Raw genomic sequence first — 23,262 nt, 5'->3', positions numbered from 1 at the left:
TAAACCAAATTAAAGGCTGTGAAGACAGTCCCCCTCCCCACAAGTATCAATGTAAACCACTCAAGATCTAGGTGCTTGAGAAGGAGCATATTTTAAACTCTGTTATCAGCTTTAGAACATCAGGAACACTGGCACAAATATGTCGCTTATTCTTGGTTTAATTACAGGGATGACAAGTAAACACCAACACAAGAGAAGAAAACCCAGCGTTTGATGGAGCTCAAGGGTGCAGCTAGTGCTTTGCAGTGGAGTCTCGGGGATAGAACTCTGCCACGGTGCTCTGAGGGATTCTCTTCAGCATCTCCTTGGGGAAGATACGTAGCAGCTGCCAGCCAATGTCCAGCGTCTCGTAAACTGTGCGGTTTTCATAGGGCCCTGAAAGAAGAACCACCGGCACAGTCACGTATGGCACGGACCGAGATGCTGAGACAGCTAACGCCACTTCCAGCTCTTCCTGAGCACCTGAAGTAGGGTCTACCTACCCTGAGCAATGAAGTTCCTCTCAAACTTTTGCAGGAATTCAAGATAGAGAAGGTCATCTGAAGTCAGCGCTTCCTCCCCTACAACAGCCTTCATGGCTTGGACGTCTTTCCCAATGGCATAGCAGGCATACTAGGAGAAAGAGTACAAAACAACTAAGTCTTCTGGCACCTTAGAGACTAACTAATTTATTATAGCATAAGCTTCATTGACTGGAGCCCAGGTTGGTTGGGGCAGGTAGCAAGTTACGAGCAATAGGAGCTAAGAGCGACTTTAAATATCGGGAATCCTGATGCAAACAAATTGAAAATTTCGTAATACGTTGTCTAGTGTAACTTTTCACTTCTTTCCAAGAGATGCCCGTTTGTGATAATGGTCACACCTACCAGCTGGTTTGAAACGTCAGCATGATCCTTCCTGGTCATCCCGTCTCCGATAGCAGACTTCATCAATCGAGACAAAGAGGGAAGTACATTGATTGGTGGGTAAATCTGGAAGGAGAAAAAGGTTTTAACGACACCCCTGAAAATTAAGAGCTGCTGGAGAAATGCATACAGCCGGCGGTTGTGGCGGAAGATTAAACACTCGGGTTTAAGGAAGTGGTTAGCATCAGAAAACCAAGACACTGGACTGGAGCCAGACTTAGTTAGAATCTGAAGGGCATGTTAGTCAGAACTTACTGAAGGCCCATTGATTTCAATGGGTCTACTCTAAGCAAGACTACGTCTGGATCCAATCCATTACCCAAAGTAATTTGTCCGATCAATTCTTCCCTTGAACTTCCCTGGCTAAATGTGTAGCATTCTAAATATTTTTGGTCCTTCCCAGCCTCATCGAAGAATACAGCTCTGAAATCAGGTATTTGCTTCCAAACAGAATTGTGCTTTGAAGTCAACTGGCATGCAATGGAAATCTTCCACTTACGTGAAGCAACAAATAATAGATCTTTCTGGTGATGCTAAGCAAGCAAGGATTTCATGCCTAACAGGCAAGCTGAAATACCATACATCATGCGCACTTTCATATTAGACATAAGCTAAGTATTTTGCCTCTTGAGATGAAGTCTTAGGAGCACTTGGACAATAACCGAGGCATCCATTATTACATAAGATTTGTACAGCTGCTGGGCTCAAGAAGTACAGCTCGACCAGACCTATGAGGGTAGGAAGCTTCATCCCAAAGATATCCTGAAAAGCATCCCCCAGCTAACATGCTGACCTGTCTGTTGTGAAGCTGCCTGTCAACGTAGATCTGGCCTTCAGTAATGTAGCCCGTCAAGTCAGGGATAGGGTGAGTAATATCTGCAAAAGAAATCATATTGCACTTCCAGATTTCTCCAGCTGTTGCAGACAACCTGCTATGTTGTTGGGAGGGACAAAGACCCTCGCTCAAACAGGAGAAATGAAAAAGTGGGCAAGACCTTTATGGATATAGGTAACATCTGCCATACACCTAAGGAAACTGAGCGGCCAGCCAGTGTAATTGAGAACAAGGACTTTCACGGTGCTTTGGGGACTGGGGAAGGTGTGGATTTTGACTATACAACCACAGGCAGTGGAGGCAGCAGTAGGATATATGGACGACTCTGTCTGAGTGGAAAGCGGGATATACCACTCCTCTCTTGGCCTGTGAAGGTGAACAAGATGGTCTGGAAGCTACAGCTGGTGCAAAATGCAGCCAGCTGGATAGGGAAGCAGAACGTCTAAACACACAATTCTGGTTTTGCGCCAGTTGTACTGCCTACCAATAGGTTTCTGGACCCAATTCAAAGTGCTGGTCTCAGCCTTTAAGTCTGCCAGGGATAGACACACCGGGCACCAACAAAATATGGGAGAAACACTGAAGCAAGGAATATATCTCAATGTAAAAAACATGTTGGAAGATGACTCACCATCATTGGGCATAGTAAGAATAGGGATCTGAGTGATGGAGCCATTCCTGCCTTCTACCCGTCCAGCTCGTTCATAGATAGTGGCCAGATCTGTGTACATGTAACCAGGAAAGCCACGTCGGCCTGGTACTTCTTCCCTGGCTGCTGAAACCTTTGGGGAATTGAGGCAAAGAAAAATGCTAGCAAAGGATGGAGTCCCCAGCAGAAACAGCATGGTCAAACAGAGAAGATGGAAGAGACAAAGGTCAGGTTCAGACCATCGCTGGGGTGAAGGAATCCATCACGGGTTTTTCCCAAGCTCCCTCGCGCGCTGTGTGCAAAAACATGATTTGTTTAATTACCCGTGATGCAGTACAGGGTTGCTGTCTCGTCTGAATCCGCATGTGGCATGGCGGGGGTGGCTGCTTACCCACCTTCACAACCGAAGGCTTGCAGTAGGGGTTGTGGAGTGGGTCAGAAGCCACTCCACAGGGTTCGGACGACATGGCACCCTGCGCTGCATCACAGGTAATTATACAAATTGCAGACACACACACTGGATTCTTTCACCCCCCAGGATCATGGGAATGTGGCTAAAGAGGCTCATTGGTAGCATAAACATTCCTTATGTCCTCTGCCACACACAGTGTCCCCTTTTAAAGCAGGTTTCTGAACTGCTGATCAGAGGATCATTGAAAGCTTCATTCCCACCCACCTCTCCATTCCTTCTGCCAAACCTCAGATTGTGAGCTCTTAGGAGCAAGGACCCATGTTTTCTTTGTTTGTTGACGTGATGATTTGCAATGCTTTAATGCTGATACACAATAAACACTTGTAGCGTAACTGTTTTAAGAGCTGGTTAAACAAACAAAGTCTGCAGTGCTGAACCTACGGGTGTGTGTACACAGAAACATCCTACACTGTCGTGTAAAGCCTGAAGCACAGAAAATATGGGGAACAAGCCCCTTGACACAGGGGCAATTTCTTCCAAGTCCTGCAGGCCCCATCAGTACTATGGGCTGCCAAGTCCACAAAGAGGATGAATCTATGGCAGTATTTGGAGAGGTATTAACAGCGCTTCCAAATTCTTTCAAAGCATCTATGAAGCAACGTTCTAGGACAGCAGTGAGAGGAGAGAACATACATTTGTTAGAACTTTCTGAAGCAATTATTGACTAAGGACCACTGGCAGCAGATTCCTACAGTTATTTCTGAGCAAACCGCAAGTAGCCTGGAAATCCAATAACTCCGTATGCGCCATCTCCAGATTTAATTTAGAGCAATGTATAAGCTGGCATGGCGCTGAATTTGTGACATTTGGATCCCTCCTAAAAGGTCCCCACTTCCCTATTAATGAATCTCAACCTATTAGAAACGGACGTGTGCAAGGTTGAGGCTGGTCTGTTGAACAGGGAAAAGGAAGTACCTCTCTCAGAGCTTCTGCATAGGAGCTCATATCTGTCAGAATAACTAATACGTGTTTCTCACACTGATAAGCCAAAAACTCTGCCGTAGTCAAAGCGAGACGAGGTGTGATGATGCGCTCAATACTGAAAAAGAACAAGGAAGTCCATTAATGTTGTCCCAAAGTGGAGGCAGACACTGAACACAAGTGTGTGTCCACTTTCAGAAAAGGATAGTTCAGAAGAAGGAAGGAACCAAGACACATTGGAAGTAGTTTAGCAGTCAAGGCATCTAACATTTCAGAGAAAGTGCCCCCTCCCTGGGCATTCCTGCCTCCCCACCCCTGACACCATCAGATGCCCATGGGTGTTACAGTATGGCGTACACATCAATGGTCATACATCCAGATAGTTTTGTCTATCTCCTAGATACAATCCAGGAATTGACAATGTCATCAGCGCATACATGGGTTAAGCCTTAATAAATACACCCAATTTGTATACTGTGCTGATGCCTGCGATGGGAAAGGCCCATAGGGCAGGCAGGGAAGGCACTTTCTGGTTTCCCATCACACATCAGATAACAGTATAGGCAGATCCAACCTAAATGAACCCAAATGGTATTCTTTGAGGGTGTCATCGAGCAGCTAACTGCAAAGGCAGCATAACTCAGCAGTACATGCATTTTAGGTCTACTTCTGAATTAAGAGGGTTACATTCCTGTAAAGGTGGCTCTCTAAAACAGGGCAGGTTTTTGCTAATCTGCACAAGCATCTCCCACATGTGCTTCTCAGCCCTGAGCAATGTCCATCTTCTGTTCTATTCCTAGCTGCATTTAAGAGATTCAGATAGGTTTCTACCACCATGAGCTTCTCTAACTCAGGACATTGTCCTTTCACCTGATTTTTGTTCCTCTCCACCCAGTAATTATTTTCCAACTATTTCTGGAATAAGCGGAGTCAGGTTTCTTCTTGCTCTGCTTCCTACATTTCCTTCAGTTGCGAATAATGTCACATTTTATCTACTTACGTTGGATCATTGGCCAAGTTCAAGAACAGACACACGTTGTCCATGGAGCCGTTTTCCTCAAAGTCAGATTTGAAGAACCGAGCTGTTTCCATGTTCACCTAGAGAGCCAATGAGATGAGGTCAGTTGCAAAGTCAATGATTTAGACCCAACTCATGGAAAGCTAATTCTAAAGAAACTGCCAACATAAAAACTGAGGTGTGTGTGTGTGTGTGTGTTAATTCACAACTGAGGATGCATGCATTTTACTGATTGTCTTTCTCTGACAGATTGCAGGAACAAAGTCGTCAGGCAGTGAAGGATAAGAATGAATGCTAGAATGTGTAAGAGGCATGACATATAAGGTTGAAACTAGGGTGACCATATGAAAAGGAGGACAGGGCTACTGTATCTTTAACAGTTGTATTGAAAAGGGAATTTCAGCAGGTGTCATTTGCATATATGGAGAACCTGGTGAAATTTCCTCTTCATCACAACAGTTAAAGCTGCAGGTGCCCTGCCCTCTTTTAAATCTGGTCACTCTAGTATAGCTCCTGCAGCTTTAACTGTTTTGATGAAGAGGGAATTTCACCAGGTTCTCCATTTATACAAATGACACCTGCTGAAATTCCCTTTTCTATGCAACTGTTAAAGAACAGAAGCCCTGTCCTCCTTTTCATACGGTCACCCTAGTTAAAACAGCAAGTTTACTTCTAAGAGATATGATCTCTCTCTCTCTTTTGCCAACAATGGGTAGGGACAAACCACAGGGCAGAACTTTTCATGTAAACCAGGGGTTTGTACCTTGGGCCTGTGGGCCAAATCCAGCCCACCTGGAGTTCCAATCTGGTCCTCTAGGGTTCATTTAGCCACACCCCTGCTTCTGACTGCTAATTGTTTGATGGCTTCCCAGATTTTGCATGTCCCCACCCCCATTCTAAAAAGCTGAAATGCCTCTCCTAAGGCTTAGTTACCAGCAGTAAGGGCTTTAAGCTAAAATATGCTCATTTTCGGGACCTGTCCCTTTTTGCTTTTGGCCCCGCCTACCACTGGAATACCCCCCCCCGAATAAAATTCAATTCAGCCCTCAGTCTGAAGAGGTTTAACACCCCTAATAAAAATGGACCTCCCACATGGCTGGCACATAGAGCCACAAACTGCGACCTGGAATGCCCATTTCATATGCTTTTAGCTACTTACTCCCATAGCAGCAAACACAATGGCAAAATTCTCTTCACTATAGTCCATCACGTCTTTGGATTTCTTCACCAAGCCTGCCTGGCGACAGATCTGAGCCGCTATCTGAAAGAAAAATGTTGAAAGAGCTGCTCATGCCTGCAACATACAAAGCAGCGATTTTCAGGAAAAATGCAATGGCTAGGAGACTGAGATCTGAGAATAGTTTCCACATATGAACTATAAGAACAAGACAGAGTCTTTGCTTCACCTTTGATCTGCTGCTAAACATAACGGCTAATGGATGGAAGAGGGGTAATAATATATATAAGCTGAAAAACTATATGCCTGCCAAGCAGGAAGATAATATGTCAAAAAGGACCCAAAAGAACACAAACTCGTCAACACATTAGTGGATTGACAAATCTTGAAAAAGGATGGATGATGTATCTATATTGGACCAGAGAACTTCCTCTGAGACCATTCAAGTGGTCCCATTAAGCAGGCGGCGATGAATGAAAGGGCCTTTGCGTTTGTGGAATGCCCTCCCCAGAGAAATTTGCCTGGCATCTACTTTACATGTCTTCTGAGCTCCTAGCAGAGATCATTTTATTTTCCTTAAGGAGAATGTAGCTCATAACATCATTTTAGTTCATCTGATGTTTATTCTTTGTTCTCCGCTTCCTTTGATCTGTTTTAATGCTGCGTTATTTACATCATGTTGCACCTTAATTGTTATCACATAATGCTGCTGCTGAAGTTGTGAGACACCCAACTTGTTGTAGGGCAGCCCATAAATAATGTAAAAACCAGTTTTTCATTGTCTATGCTAATTTGCAGCGTCTCTCCAGGGTTTCAGACAGGAATCTTGCTCTTCTACCTGGGGATACCAGGGACTGAACCCGGGACCTTACCACTGACCGATGTCCGTTCCCCTAATTACCACATCCATGCATGCCTATATAAACTGCCAATGTTTTATCCGGAGGCCAAAAATGGGTGGCAGGAGCATGATCACCAATGAGAAGGAGCAAAGGTTATGTTATAACATCTATCAGTAAAGAGCAGTAGAAGGTGCAAATTCCTTTTAAAATTATTCAAATGCAGAAATTACACAGAAGACACAAATTAGTGTAACCCTATATATAAAACGCCGCTTTTTTTATAGAACAAAGATTGTGCAAGGTGGGGTGGGGATGGCAGCAGAGTCTTTGCACGCTGTGGTTTTGAATATGCTTAGGAGAACTGAGCCATTGTAGCAACAGCTTGTTTTCCCAGGATTTCAGCATCAAGTACTCTTAAAGCACCTACCTCATTATGGGGCAGACCAGCAGCAGAGAATATGGGAATTTTCTGTCCTCTGGCAATGCTGTTCATGCCATCTATAGCAGAAATGCCAGTCTGTATCATCTCTTCTGGGTAGATTCGACACTGAGGATTGATTGGTTGACCTATTTCATTTTGATAAGGGGGGGGGAATACATAATTTTTAATCTGCATTTCTTAGATTAAGGTTTCAGTAAAGGATATTAAATCCAGCATATTAGTGCTACGTTCCTAAATTCAAAGTCTCTCACGCTGACAGCAAATTTTCCTAACATTTTTTTGTCCTTTAATGTTTGTATAAACAGGCTTGACATTTCTGAAGTTTATTTTCACCTGGTGTAATCTTTAGGGGAAAACCATGAACTGCTTTCACTGCACTACTGATATGCTTCGAAGAAGTCACCATCTTCAGACTTTGCTAGAAAAGAAGAAGTCAGCATTCCTCAACCACTTGTGGACTTTGTGACCAGGAAGACCTCTGTAGGCTTCACTCACTTTTGAAATCTTTGTGATAAGATCAACACACATTATGGGGGAACTGGAACTGGTTCTTCTGGATGAGACTGTCAAGGGTGAGGAGCTGGGCCATCTCTGGGGCTGTTTGCACGTAATGGCAACATTCTGCGGCACATTTGCGTGGATGCCTGCTGTGTGCATGCCACTTCCGGATTGCAGCAACAACCTATGAATGCCCTAGGTTGTTAGCCCGAACCCAGACAATTTGGATTATTTATAGGTTAAACAACCCAAAGTTAACCTAAGAACAAACCATTTTGCTGCCAAATGCCATTGTTAAATTTGAACCAGGTCTTTATGTTAGCACCTACCATGTAGAAAATGTTGGGTGGCTCCTACTCCAACCAGAAACGTTAAAAAGATATAATCAGCTAACTCAAAACAGAATCAAGCCAACCCTGATTTTGAACATGGAGGACTTGAGGGGAACCATCTTATTTTTCTGCACACATAAAGCCAACCTCTGAAAGGTGACATTTGAAGCAACCAGTTGATTAACCTCCAGGTTTGCAGAGTAGATATTTATACTGAACAGCTGTTTTATTAAACGAACTGGCAGCTTTGATACACTGAGGTGCAAGCCCATCGCTGGAACATTAAAGGGCACACCTTATGTTAAAAAGGGGAACATACCCATGATATCAAGGTACTCTTCAGCCAAGACCATAGGGCCTCTGTCTATAGGCTTTCCTGATCCGTTAAACACACGCCCTGCAAAGGGAAGCACAAAAGAGCAGAGATACCTTAACAGAGCCTCAGCTATCGTTGTGCATGGGAACTGACATCATGGCCGGGGGGCGGGGGGCAGAGGGATCCCGTTATCAATCCAAGAAATAGGATCTTGTACTTACCAAGCATATCTTCAGACACAGGGGTTCGAAGGATATCCCCAGTAAATTCGCAAGAGGTTCTCTTAGCATCAATTCCTGAAGTTCCCTCAAAAACCTCAAAAAGACAGGAAAACATTTTAATATTTGTTATTTTTGTTTATTCTGCTGCTTGAACATTTTTGCTGCAAAAAAGCAGCAAATTAGGCAATTAGGTAACACACATAAAATTTAATCAAAGACAGGTTAACATACTACACCATCACCTCCATTTAAGATTTTGTTTCAGTTTTTTCCTGGAACTTAACAACAACAACCAAACAAACCTGAGTTTACCCAGATTTGTAACTGTAAAAGAAGTATGAGGCTGTAAAACAAACAAGATCCTTATTTTTAGGCCTCAGTACCAAAAGCTCAGAAGCTGAGTTGAATTCAAGGTTTCATGAGTGGTACAATGTGAATCCTACTCCACAATTTGAATGGTTATCTAAGCCTAAAGATCAGAAAGGAGTTGTGTCTAAAATTATATAAAACTCTTCTGGGAGGAACAGTTTGAAGAATGGAGCTTAAAATAATAGTGGGAACATGATCTGAGGAAGAACAGTAATACATGTGTTATTGGAGTTAGATATTAAACCTCAGAATCAGAAACACATTTTCTAAAATGCTGTATAGATAGTATTAAACAGGTAAGAGTAAATGGATATAATTGTTAGTGCTGTAGTAAAGCAGCAAACTTTAAGACTGAAAAGTTAAAAAGGAATTGGAAAGTAGTGTGAGCCACTAGAGCAAAAATATCAGGACATACAATCACTAGTGCTTTGTCCATTGGGTTTGTTAAAACAGAGTAAGGAAGACATGGATTTTGCAGAGAATCTAACTGTAAAGATTAGATTCAATATATGTAGGAAACCCCTGAAAAATCTACCTCCTTCCTCCCAGTGGAAGCAGCTACATTAGGAACACTTTGGGTTCCAACTCAGGCTGTCTTCAGAGAGACAAGGTAGAATTTGGAGTTCAGACATCACAGTAAACAACCCAGGGACCTAAGTTGTTTAGCTGTTCTTGATGGCAGAACCAATTGAGCACGGGGTTGGGGACAAATGGGTTTTGCAGTAAATTAACTGGGGATTAAGAACTGTGTTGATTATCGGCTCTTGAAAATTATTTGTAACTTGAAAACTCAGGCCAATCCTTTCAAGTCCAGAAGCTTTGCTTCTACCCAAGAGCAAATACACAGGAGATAACACGAATTCCATCACACAGGTTGCCCTGCTGTTTACCTGAACAACGGCTTTGGATCCACTGACTTCTAGCACCTGCCCGCTTCTCTTTGTTCCATCCGGTAGGGTCAAGTGCACAATCTCTGCATACCTAGGAAACTAAGTGACAAAAATAAAGGTTAGGTGGGCCAAAAAGTTTGACAAGAACGGAACACATATGAATGTAAGATGCAAAACATCAACACTGAACCAACATGGATGGCAACTCTCCTGGTCAGGTTAAGGCATGGACTGAATCCAAAATGACTGAGGCGAACGCGAAAGCTGCTCTTCAGAATTTAATTATGGACTGGTTGGAGTTTACTATTCTGTTCCATCATTCAGCTTGTGACATGTGCATCATCCCATCACTAAACGTTACTATACCACTCTATGGCTGACAAGCAATAGTGTCTAGCTCTTTCTACCTGGAAGCCACAGAATGTGTGCAGCTTCTTAGCTTTACCCTGAACGAGGTGAAGGTTTCCATCTGCCTCCACAACTCTAATATTCAATATATATAAAATGTTGCTCAAGGGGAGGCAGTGGGTAGGTACGTTTAAGAGGAATCCTTCTATGGCACATTTCAAGTGTAAAAGCTGACTCAGCAAAGCTGATGGCCACTGTTGTGTTCCCACTGGGTCTCCATACCAGCTCGGACATCAGGCTTCTCGAGAAGAGCCATAAGCACCCACATTTTACTTCCACTGGGAATTCTGCACATGGCTTAAGGCACTGACTATAATCTACCTATCATTTAAGATTAAACGGCCACAAATGAAACAGAACAGGACCCAAAATTATTGTTGGTAGCTTACTGGACTTAACTTACAGGTAAGATATATTGTAATGCTTGTGTTTCAAATCAATGCCAAAAAAAGACCAAGTTAGATCTTGCGCCTGCTCAAGTTACAATATCCACTATAATATTTTCAAATTGGGAATTTAACTAGTCTCAACACATTTTATTGTAAGAATATGATCTTCAGTGGGGATGCTTAAATGCAGCCTTCTTGGTATTGGCCCCCCGGTTATGGAATGATCTCCCTGACGAGGCTCGCCTGGCGGCAACAGGTTAAAACTGCCCTCTTCTGACAGACATTTGGCAGCACACAATGAACTTAAATTAGTTCTTGGATCGTCTTGGCTGATAGTTTAACAAACTATTTTTAGATATACGATGACTGTGGTTTTATGTAAATGCCTTTCCTTTTGTGTTTTGTATTTTTAATCGTTTTTAATTTTTTTAAATGGCCCAGAGAGCTTTGGCTATGGGGCAGTATAAAAATGTAATAAGTGAAATGAGTCCACAAACGTGGATCCACAATTTTTAATACTGGTCTGCTGGGGGCTGGCAGAGGAGGCATGGAGAATTCCCAATTCTCGCAACCTGTCTATGTTGGGTACAGAGGAGGGGCAGAGTGCTCCATTTCTCTTCTGCCAGCCCACTCACTGCACTACATACAATGCCTGGTCTCCTAGGGCTACCAGGTTAGTGCCTAAATACAAAGCTGCTGTAATGCCCTCACGCAGACCTTGAAAGAATGTACACTCCTATAAATGAAAGTTTGGAAATGAGTCTGAAACCCAGACGCAGAGCTACTTAAGCAGACATCAAAACTCAACTTTACCTTCACTTGATCCAAGATTACTAGTGGCCCATTAACACCAGACACTGTTTTATATGCTGAAAAATAACCAGAAAAACATATTAGACAGTCTGACATGTTTTTTTGATTCAATACATAGATCAACAGAAATGATGAGGCATGGTTCTGCAACTCCGGAGATAACCCACATCAACAACACTCTCTAGTCAACACTCTAGCGTGACCCATTATTCTACACTTTAACAAGGCCATCTATGTGAGAGACAGATTACGACGCGTTGGGGTATGTGCTGCATATTAAAGGAATGACATTTGTTCAGGTGTGCCAACAGTTGTGACATGGCTGAAGTAAGCTGGAGTGCTTTTTTCATTGCACCACTCCTGTATCCCTGACCAAATACAGTATCTATCAGTATCCATCAAACTTCTGCACATGTTGCTGACACCGATAATTACCTCTGTTTAAATTCAAGGGATGAGAGTTATTATCTACAGGAGAAAACAAAATAAAACCTTGGGCACACCAAAGTTCTCTAGACTTAGTTACAATAAGACCTTATACTATAGTGGTTGGGTATGGGTTGCTGTAGAACTGTGGGTCAGTGTGTTATCTGAACCCAGGACATTTTCCACTGGGCGTTTGTTATTGTTGGGTTGCTCAGGACAACTGAGAAGCTACCCTGTAGAAAATTTCATGCCACTATACAGAAACTTGCACACGCAAACACCTTCCTTTCAGAAAATCCTCCTGTTGAATGACCAATATGGGTTTTTTTTACACTTTACTGTGATGCCAGAAGAAATCTCACACCAACCCAGATCTGCAGATCCGTAACCACCTTTGGGACAGGATCTCTAGCACACAGAACCCAGACAGAACACCAGCCATCCCGGAGGAGTCCAAGGCTCATTCAACTATAGAAGCTTTAATTTCCTTCAGCCAATAGCCAGGAAACACAATCCGACCTACACTGGCTCAAATTATCTGCACCATCTCAAGTGCTTGGAGATTGGAAGGCAACCAGTGACACATTTGGCACTTAGACTGAACAGAGCTATACAAGATTCTTACCACTGGGTTAAGGCTATCTGGAGTGTGCAGGATCAAACAGACAATACACATTTGGGAGAACTCTTAGAACTCGTTTGTTCTCTGTGCAGATTCTGAAAACTGGGCATCAACTGCTTGTCTGGGTCAACTCACACATTCTATCCTTATTAAGGAAGCCAGTAATGAAGCTCAACTAGCATTAGTCTCTGATAAGAGGGAGAAGGCAACAAGAGAATGCTTCCAAACTAATTCATTCTACCCATTGCCTGAATTAGTGCTCCTGGCAGAGAGAGCTCCCCATCCACTATTATTGCTGCTCGCTCACCCTCCAGCTAGGTGAAAGAACAGGCAGTTGCTGCTCTCTCTCTTCCTTGCTTCTCAGAAGCTGTTGCAAGGTGAGGAGTTTAGAGACCCAGATCACTACATGATACATATGAATAAGGGAAGCTGCCTTATCCCAAGTCAGATCATGTAAGACAGCAGCGTCTACTCAGTCTGCAGCAGCTCCTTCACAGGGGTTTTACCCAACCCTGCTAGTCCTTTAAGTGGAGATATGAGGGATTTTGCATGCAAAGCCCATGCTCTATCACTGAGCTATGGGCCTTCTGTTAGTAGAAGCTGTGTGTATGCGTGAAGAGATAAGAACAGAGGGGAAGATGTCAAAGAGTCGTGCTGCACAGACTGACATTACGGCATCCAGAGCGAAGTCTAAGCTTTCTTTCTTATAAACACCCATCCACTACTCACTAAGAGCGTTAGCATGGCCCACGCCTATCTACTCCAGCAGGCTCAATGTACCAAAATGGGACTCTCCCCAAAGTTTGTGGTATATTCATAGCAATCTCCTTATAAAACAGACCTCAAACTTTGCAGTTCTTCAGTTGTATTTTTCGCATTCCAGATCTTTTTGTGCACACGCTGTTCTAGAGGAAGATCAACTCAAAAGTCCCTTACCTACAGCCAGGAGGAAAGAGAGCGTTTCCCTAATATTTTACGCTAGTTTATTACGGACTCAGAAGGTGCACATGCCTTGTTAAGACAAAGCGGATAGCACAAGATGGCCCAGTAAGAGACTCAATCAAGGACATCTGTTCTGTGGGCACCAAAAACTTGCCGGCACCAGTGACTAACTAGCTTCGTTCCTGTTTTATAGAGGCAGCAGAAAAAATGCAAGACACAGTTGGAGAAGTACTTAAACAGCAGAAAAAATGCAAGACACAGTTGGAGAAGTACTGAATATTCATTTGAAGTGTAGCAGTACCTAGTACTTCACTTTTTGTACTAAATCACCCATGTACACTTGGTAAAACAGGACACCATGTTCATTTCTCTCAAGTATGGAAAGACACAGAAGAGAAAATTTCCAACAAAAGCCTATACTCTTTGGAGTCCACAACTTTAACACATTTTCCCCTTGCTTTCCCTCCAGGAAGGATGCCCAGATACCAGGAACAAGAGTATTATTTCCTTCATGAGGCAGCTGAACCCTGTCTTTGGGAAGCTAAACTAGACCATGGTATTCATGCCCTGGAGTCATCTCCATGTAATGCACTCTGGTAATGCACTCTACACAGGATGGTCTTTGAAGGCCATTTGGAAGGTTCCAGGATGCTAACTGGAGCTAGCAAATCAGGATTATGCCAGATGTACTGGTTACCAATTTGTTTCTGGCCCCAATGCAAACTGATGGCTTTGACCTTTAAAGTCCTACATGGGAATGGACCAGTGTGTCTTAAGAACTGCCTCCAACCATATGAGACTGCTGGACCCTTAAAATCTTTCTTGCACCATGTCTTCCACCATTGGATACATGGCAGGGAGGCATGAGGGACAAAGCTTCTCTATGATGCCATTGAGATTTTGGACTACCTTGCCCAAGGCTGCTCACCTTCTGGTCAATTCCAATGGACATTTTTAAGGTGCTGCCTTTTGAACTGCTTTAACGCTGCTACTATTCTGTTTTAATTGTGATTAGTTTTAGTGTGATTTTGAGAAATGCTGATTGCAGTTTATTTCTGATATTAGCCATCTTGAATACATTTTTATACAAAAAGGACACTTTAAAAGATTACTGTGGAATAAATAAAAGAGACGAGGTGGATTGGGGCAAGGACCTAGCAGCAAGCAGTAAGAATCCTTTATCATTGTTCTCCCTAAGAGAATACTTTTCCACAAGGTTGTCAAATGCTTCAATTCAAACGCACATGATCTGTGAAAAGAGTAGCATTTTAGTGAGCCAAAAGACTTTATCAGGCTCACAAGGCAGCAGAGTAATCATTAATCAGCTGTCCCTGGAACAAAGGGAAAGGATGAGTAAACCAGATTATTCCTACAGCAGGATGGTTGACTAATAAGTCTAGGGCTTCAGTCCTATGCACATTTACCTATTCCACAGCAAACCCAGCTACCTGTAAGGAAATGTAGGGTACCCTGGTGAATTCCAAGAAAGGTGTCCAGGGGTGCATGGGGGCTTGCAGGCACCACATTGCCTACCATTGTAATAGCCTCTCAGAAGGCTAGTAAACAAGCTCTGCCTTCTACAAATTGGATGAGGGTGCCATCCCAGCTAGCCTGTTTGGTGTCTCTTCTAGCTCTAGAAATATTCAGACTATTCATTGCATAACATTTTCTAGTTGCCTGTGGCAACAGGCAAGTTGTTAAATATAAGCCTGCCTCACACAGGCCAGTAAGATTTCTTTCCTTGGATCCAGAAAGTGCTAAGGAATCTAAACCATGTAGCCACATGTACACACCCGCCAAAAAAATAAAATAAAATAAATCTTTTTAATTGAAACTTGCACCAAACTTGGATGTATTTAAACATTACTTCTAAACTTTTAAAACACTGAACTCATGTAAAACTTGCTGCCTTCTCTTTGTCTTGAAGACTAGTACTGGGGTAGTGGAGAAATAGTAACCTGGATTTGTTTATTATAGGTATGTAAGTACATGATAGCTGTGTTATGTCAACACTGAGATATTTACACTGTTAATAAAGTAGTAACAAAGTTTGTTGATACAGAAGCAAAGCTTCCCTCCAACTCAAAAGAAACATTGCTTTGAAGATCGTGTTTTAATTGCGTTTTAGTTTTTAATAGTTTTTTTAATTGTTTTATATTGCATTTTAATACTGTATATGTTCTGTGACCTGCCCAGGGAACTGGGGCTATGGGGAAGCTAGATAAATACAGTTAACTCAGTCAGCAGATAGATAGGTAAAAAGAAATAGAAAATTTTAAATCAACCAGAAAATACAACCACAAAGTTTTATCTGCGTGTCACATTCGAACAAGGGTGTATTGAGAAATGGTCCTAGTAATAGTCACACAACTGCAAAATATTTCTGCTAGACCGTGGCCAAAGTCCAAAACTCAGTCATTTGGAAGGGTCTCAAGAGCGTCTCATTTGGGCCCATGTTTGGAATACACCTTATCTGTTTACTGTATGTTTAAGGGCGCAACCCTATGCATGTTCAGACAGAAAAAGTCCTACAACTCCCAGCATTCCCCAGCCAGCATTTTTTTTTGTCTAAACATTCATGCGATTGTGCCTTTAGTTACTATTACTCTTCAGCCCAGGCAGGCTATAATATAACTATTACCTGCAAATGTGTGGATCACGGACGACCTTTCCTTACACTATGTGTGGTACAAAGCTAAGCAGATAAGAACTGTGGCTGTGAGCACCCCACTCTTGTCACCCACACAATATCCAGCACATCTAGTTACACGCTCCAAGTTGGATGAAAAGACCTCTCAGCCTAGTTATACACACAGCCAGGACTCTTCAGAACTCTTAACTCGTGATCATCTTGTCAGCACTCTGCCCCCACCCCACCCTGTGCTAGAGCAAAGGGCTTACTTCCTCTCATTCTTCAGACAATCCAATTTCCTTGTTTTAACACTCTCAGCAAACTAGTTGCCATCAGGCAAACAGCCTAGTCACCTGACTCACAGCCTGCAATACTATCTCAGTAGAATATGACAGTCGGTTAGCAAGAGACAAAAAGGAGCCAGAAGATCCAGTCCTGAAACATAGTAAATGCCAGCCAGGCACCCAAGTTTCTCTGTCCTTCTCCCCTCAAACACACCGATGTTCTGGCAGAAAGGGGATTTACTACTAGGTCCTTGTTCCATTAATGGTGGTGGTGGTCATTTATGCTATGACAAGCCACTGGCTGGTGGATCTACTGCAGAGGAGTTGAATCTCTTTAAGTCCAAGCGCCAAATGACATTTCAGAGAAGCTTTCCATGGTGGAAGAGGCTGAAGTCAAAAGGGACAGGGCTCCTCCTGCCAGCAATTAAGCTTTAGGAGAGGCCTGGGGGGGGAATGCACAAAAGCAAGGAAAACACAAACCAGTGTTTGGGGAGGAGGGATGGTATGGGGCTAAGGGAGGGGTGTATTGCTCTCTGGGGAACCCCAGAGGGCCAATTGGGAACTCCCCCAGACTGAGGTTCTACACTACTGCTCTAGTCTGTCCTCTAGATGCTTCTCAAACTGGTGTAGCATTTGTGGAGGGAAGCAGACCACCTCCTGTTCACTCGGCTTCCTCCCTCACTTGCAGGTTCTCTCTCCATAGCTGGCTCTCTCCTGCTTGTCTGCTTCTCCTTCTCCCTGCACAGAAGACTTTTTAATGCCCTCCTGGGTGATGCCAGGGTGCCTGCACACTGATGCTCATGGCAATGCACAAATTCCGGCGTGGCTGTGTAAACGTCTGGCTGTACTTCCAGGAAGGCACAAGCAGCAGAGCTCCTAGCACAGACATCTGTTCTCAAGATGTGGAACGTCAATGTAAATTAGTGGCCATCCAGCAAGCTTCACTAGCTCCTTAGACAAATGCCTCAGCTACATCCCTGCACTAGAGGGTAGCCAAGAGAAGGGAGAAGTCAGGCAGCCAGAAAGAAAAAGGCCACTGGGCAAGGTATAGTAGAACAGACTTTCCCAACCTCATGTCCTCCAGATTTTTTGGACTACAATGCCCAGAATTCCTGAGTATTAGGCATAATGCCTGGGGCTGATGGGAGCAGAAGTCCCAAATATTTGAAAGGAAGGTTGAGGAAGTCTGTAATAAAATGACAATACAGAGCAACGACAGTCTGGATTTCAAGGACTGCAGTATTTCAACAGAACTGGCTTTTAGTCTGGTCTTTAATAACTAGAGACTGGTTTATGAAGACATCTTTATGGAGGCAAATTATACCTCCAGAAATAGTTCAAATGTGTGAGGAGATTGGGCCCTTCTCTGCTGTTATAGAACTATATTACTCTGCCACACGGACTATTATCTGCTCAGTCCTGTTCTTGTACAAGTCTGTAGAGTCTGTGCAGCCAATCCTAACTGCTGCAATGCAGGAGTTCCCCCTCCTGAAAATTTCGCAATTTTAACAATTTATAGAGCTGTCATGCTTTCACAAACCTCTTGATTTACAGAAACAGGATCAGCATAAGGAACACCCATGGTCTCCTGCTTTGACTAAAAAAAACCAAGACTTTTGCTTTTCCAGGTAATTGTTGTTTTGCATCTGTACCGTGCCGACTCCTATTTAATCACCTGCAGAACACTTAATTTTATTCGGGACCAGAGCTCCACGGCAGAGCTCATGCTGTGCATGGAGAAAGTTCCAGTTTCAATCTCTGGTACCTGCAACTAAGAGAGTCTCAGGACCAGGTGATGCGAAAGACTTCCGTCTGAGACATCAGAGAGCAATGGCCGGTCAGAGCCAGCCTAAATGGGCAAATGGTACGAGCTGGCATAAGCTTCCTGTGTTGCCTCCGTCCTTTCTCCTGGCATCAAAGCAACCAAGGCATTTCATACCCCTAAACTAAACCTGAAACCAGGCTGAAATAAATCAATGTGCCTCCTCCAAGACTACCTGAAGCTGCATGACAACCACTAGCTCAAACACTTCGTATAGGAAGGCAATATTAGTGACCAGCTAATAGTCATTACAATTTTCCGGGTCCAAGAAGGGGTTCTTCGGGAGCAACCTCACAATTGCTTCCTTCATGGAAGCTATGACTGCTCTCTCTCAAAGAGGTATTCATTAGCTCCTGGATCCAGCTGGTCAATCTCTCCCTGTTCCATGTTATGAATCAAGAAGGACAAGGCTCAAGCACCCAGGTTTCAGGCTGCAGTTCTCCAAGCACCCTCAGGCCACAATAACTGAAATTCATCCAATAAAATGGGACTAGATGTTGTTCTGGATTTGTCCGTAGACTGAACAGGGCATCCGCATCTAGGTGAATATGAGCAATTTTATTCTCTAAGTAATTAGCAAATATGCTATAGCAGGCCCCAGAGGGTTACTTTATATCTCCTTGTGGGCCACGTTAGAGGAGGCTCCAAAGTGCTTGAAAGAACTCTGCTGGATGGCACCATGAGGACACAATGACGGCAGAGAAGCATTGCTTCTTTGTCATCACCACGGCCAAGTAGGCTCAATAGTGAACTCTTACCTGTGTTTGGTCAGATTCTCAATTTCCACCACTTGTGTTCAAGGATTTCCCCTACTAGCTTCATAGTCCCTAACTCTCTGCTAAACTGAGAAGCTGAGTGAGCTCCGTCAGGCAGGAGAGGGTGCTTCTCCACATCCCATAGAGCAAGGGTGGGCAGAAGGTAGATCTCCAGGTGTTTCAACTCCTTCATGGCCAATGGTCAGGAATGCTGTGAGCTGAAGTCCAAAACATCTGGAGATCTGCTTTCTACCCACCCCTGCCATAAATCAGCAAAAGCAAGCACTTTGGTTCCCTCCAGATGGTTTTTACTCCAGCTCTCATCAGTCCCAGCCACCATGGCCAATAGCCAGGGATTATGGGAGTTGTAGTCCAAAACAACTGAAGACCACAAGGTTGCCTATCCCTGAACTAGAGGATAGACCAGTCTGCCAGGAGAAAACTTATTGAAGTCTTTCAGGAATCCTTCAGCTTCCATCAGCCTCTGGGTTGGGGCATTGGCTCGTAGAGAGATTTGAAGCTGGGTTTCCTACCTAATTTTATCCTCTGGTCACACTAAATCCACCCCAGTTTGGTGGCAGCCTTTAGCACTGACCCATTGTTCTCAGAGGAGCCCTGCCCAAATGGGGCGACATATTCAGCAATGGGTAAATGCCACTGAACTTGTGTCCTGTGGCAGTACGGTACAACTGAAAACTGAAGTACACATATTAAAAAAATGCCTCTGGTCTAGAAATTCCAGAGCACTTCGGCTACTGGGCAGTATAAAAATGTAATAAATAAATAAATAAATGGGAAGGAGAGAGTAGAAGCGCATGACAAAATATCAAAATCTCCTCCCCTTGACAGTCTACAGCCCTATCGGAGACTAGCCCAGCAGTTCCTAGCCAAATTCCAGCAATCCCTACTTTTTATTTAAAATTATTTCCAGAAAATCTTAATTAACTATTTTCAGATCTCATTATTTCGAAGTCAATTGTGATTTTACAAAGTTAAACCAAGGTTTTCATCAACATTTGGGCTATTGGGTTTTTCAACCCAATTCCATTCATATGTATTGGAAGCAAGTTTCATAGAACCCAATAGAATTTACTACCAAGACAGTTTGCAGTCTTGGTTGCTCCAGTTGCCTGAAATCTTCAACTCTTAAGACAATAGTTGCATATGAGAGTCATATGATGTAACCTCCCATGAGAACTTTTTCCTTTGATTTATGACCCCCTGATCTACACAAATATTATCTACCCATGGCCTTTGGTGATTTACAAACTCCTTGGCTAGTACTCAGACCCTAAGAAACCTTTGCTTGATGCTTCTTCCACTTTTAACACAGAAATACTAGGAATTGTATTTATAACCCTCACATAAATAGAAACAGCGTGTTATGCCACCTTTCAGTTTAAGGTGCCACAAGAATCTTAATTTTCACTGCAGAAGAACTTGGCCACTCCTCTGAAAGCTGTCTTGTAACAAAACACCCCTATAACTTTTTTATTTCCACACCAACAGCTTTAAAGTAATTCTCTCACATTTCTGGAAGAGGTATGCCTTCCAGATGTCTACTCACACTTTCATACTTGCTCCTAAATCTTTTCAAGCAACAGTAATTCTACATGCGGAAGGCCTAGGATGAGGACTGAATAGCTATTCTTACATGCCAAAACTTAACACCCATCCCAAAAGTATTTTGCATTTGGATGTTAGAGCTAGACATCCCTGAACACAGGAACCATCTTCCTTCTATCTGCTGCTACACATTATCCTGTGGTGCACCACATGACCTTGAGACTTAGCCTGAGCAGATTAGTCAACCTACAGAATGTTTCACAACCACTCACTCTCATTTCCCATTGAAAGCCAGCCGAAAATAACTTTGCATGGGCTTTTACAAATAAATAAATGAGAGGGGCTATTATCTTCAAGTGATGGAATAGAATGCAGGAGCGGCATTCACCATCTGCCGCTTCTGTCGATACAGCAACAAGACCTTGCCAGAGGTCTCTCACGCACACCAATCAACGCAGCGGATTAGCTGGCCAAGCAAAGAATCACTTTGCTCATTTTCGTAATAATAAAAAAAAGGCTTTCCACACTAGTCCTATTTTGGGTGGTGGGGAGAAGAACTCTTCAATTTTTTAAAATGACAATTACCTAATCCAGCCTGCAGTGCTACACATACTTACTTACAGAGTATCATTTAACTCAGCCATGTTTTACTTGAAAGTAAACATGCTTAGGATCACATACTGAAGTTTGCTGATTCAGTACAAGCCTCTCCACTGGAACACACCAAAAAATCCCAACAGGAGATGATATTTTAATGAAATCCCCCTTCTCTCCTAGCTAACCCCCAGAACCATTTATCTGATGCCACTACCTTACAATGCCTCAATGCAGAGCATATACAACCATCTGACACACCACTGGCATCTAGTTCAATTCAATGCATATTTACGTAGAAATAAGTCCCACTGTGATCAATGGGGTTATTTCCAGGCAAGTATGCACGTGATCACAGTTTAAAGGAGCCAGTGAATACTGACGCCCTAGTCGTTAAGGCACTCCACCTTAGCTGTGCCAATTGCAGCCCTGTAAAAAAAATGCATACCTAGGAAGAGCTCAAAGAGGAAGAAGTGGGGCACAGAGCAGAGAAGGTAGATAGATGTGGGGATTTCTGACATCGGGGAGATGGAAGGAAAGAGCGAAGGGAAGAATTAGGCCTTTGTAGGACATGAACGCATTAATGGGGCACAGGCCTGGAACCCCCCAAAAGAAAAGCAACAGCAATATGCAGTAATGTGAGGGAAAAGAAGGCCAGAGAGGTTGCTTTTATATGCCTTTATTTTTAGATTATAAACTCCTTGGGGTCAGGACATGTACTCTCATTCTTTATAAAGCATCATGCCCACAGATGATTATTAATAATAATAACTAATAATTGTTAGTTTTACCCTACCCTGTGCCTGCTTACCCTACCCTGTACCTGTTTGCATTCTCTTCCCCTTCTTATTGTTTTACTAGGATTTTATTAGATTGTAAGCCTATGCGTGAGGGTCTTGCTATTTACTGTTTTACTCTGTACAGCACCATGTACACTGATGGTGCTATATAAATAAATAATAATAATAATAAATAATAATAATAACCACTACCACCACCCTATTTCCATTACTGCTGCATCCACTGAGAGGCAGCAGCCACAAGAGGGGCTAAATCAGTGGTTCTCAACCTGGGGCACTCCAGATGTGTTGGACTGCATCTCCCAGAATGCCCCAGCAGAGCTGGCTGGGGCATTCTGGGAGTTGTAGTCCAACACATCTGGAGCGCCCCAGGTTGAGAAAGGCTGGGCTAAATCCAGCACTCAGCAAGGATCATCTACGTACAACATGACTCGGTCCTTTTGCTAGGATTTCGTGCTGGACTGAGGCCCCTGTTTTGAGGTCACAGACATTTTAGTCGGCCACCTCCAGCATGCCATGGGAAAGGATTATTATTAATTACTATTATTATTAATTACTATTATTATTATTGACACTGATATTCTCGTCAGCCATCCCGAAGGCTTTCGCGCTGAAGGCTTTGGGACAGACGGAAAACATGCTGATGTTGTTGTTATTAGAAAGCGAAAATAAAGCGAACCCGGGCAGGAGGGAGGCGAACAGCGCCAGCTAATCCCCCGCCGGGTGTCTATGTAGGAAAGGGCGCCGGGAAAGGCCCCTCGCTACGCCTCGCTGCCCGGCCCTGGTACTCACTGAGGCGGGGCTGGGAGAGGTAGTCGCGGGTGACGGCCGCCGCCTGCTCCCGCGACGCCCCTCCGCCGCTCAGCTCGGACACGGCTCCGTTCACCATCCCCCGAATGGCCCGCAGCGCCGCCATCTTGTCACCGTCTAGGCTGCGGCGCAACTGCGCAGGCGCTCATATAGGCGCTCCTCGTTCGCCGCCCCCTCCCTTGCTCCCTCCCTTTCGTACGCCAGCAGGACAGACCCGGAAGTAGCCGCCGCGGAGAGGGATGGGCGGGGCGGAGAGGAGCTGGCCAGCGTGCTGAGGGGCGGGGCCAAGGGGACGGAGGAAGGGAAGGGAAGACGCGCAGTCTGGCCCAACCTGGCGCCCTCCGGACACGTGGGACTACAAATCCCAGCATCTCGCAGCCAGCCAGTCTGAAATACAGACAGGAGCTGCTTAGGAATTCTTCTCTCAGGAAGAAATAGACATTTCCTTTGACCCAGGAGTCGATGCTTGGGATTTCCTGGAACCTAAACCTTAGCTCAGCGGTTCTCAACCT

General features: G+C 43.8%; 1 protein-coding gene across 1 annotated transcript; it reads right to left on the bottom strand.

The window, feature by feature from the left end:
- Positions 1-140: 140 nt before the first annotated feature.
- On the bottom strand, positions 141-22,874 carry ATP6V1B2 (ATPase H+ transporting V1 subunit B2). Its single transcript, XM_063139610.1, has 14 exons — positions 22,733-22,874; positions 11,498-11,553; positions 9,888-9,986; positions 8,629-8,722; positions 8,411-8,488; positions 7,247-7,386; positions 5,960-6,061; positions 4,783-4,880; positions 3,777-3,900; positions 2,372-2,522; positions 1,699-1,781; positions 867-971; positions 483-612; positions 141-375 (listed from the first exon to the last, which is right to left on the bottom strand). The coding sequence occupies exons 1-14, from the start codon at positions 22,854-22,856 to the stop codon at positions 233-235; spliced, it is 1,527 nt and encodes a 508-aa protein (XP_062995680.1). The 5' UTR covers positions 22,857-22,874; the 3' UTR covers positions 141-232.
- Between the last annotated feature and the right edge of the window lie 388 nt (positions 22,875-23,262).

This window comes from Elgaria multicarinata, chromosome 12, assembly GCF_023053635.1.
Source record: "Elgaria multicarinata webbii isolate HBS135686 ecotype San Diego chromosome 12, rElgMul1.1.pri, whole genome shotgun sequence".
Classification (NCBI taxonomy): domain Eukaryota; kingdom Metazoa; phylum Chordata; class Lepidosauria; order Squamata; family Anguidae; genus Elgaria; species Elgaria multicarinata.
This window is presented reverse-complemented; position numbering and strand designations above follow the sequence as displayed.

Bases quoted from the DNA above. Each gene is read 5' to 3' on its own strand.
- ATP6V1B2 (XM_063139610.1), bottom strand. From the start codon at position 22,856: ATGGCGGCGCTGCGGGCCATTCGGGGGATGGTGAACGGAGCCGTGTCC. The intron at 8,489-8,628 runs GTAAGTACAAGA...TTCCCTTTGCAG, and splicing joins TGTGTCTGAAGATATGCTTG to GGCGTGTGTTTAACGGATCA. The intron at 376-482 runs GTAGGTAGACCC...TTCTTCTTTCAG, and splicing joins GAGGAACTTCATTGCTCAGG to GGCCCTATGAAAACCGCACA.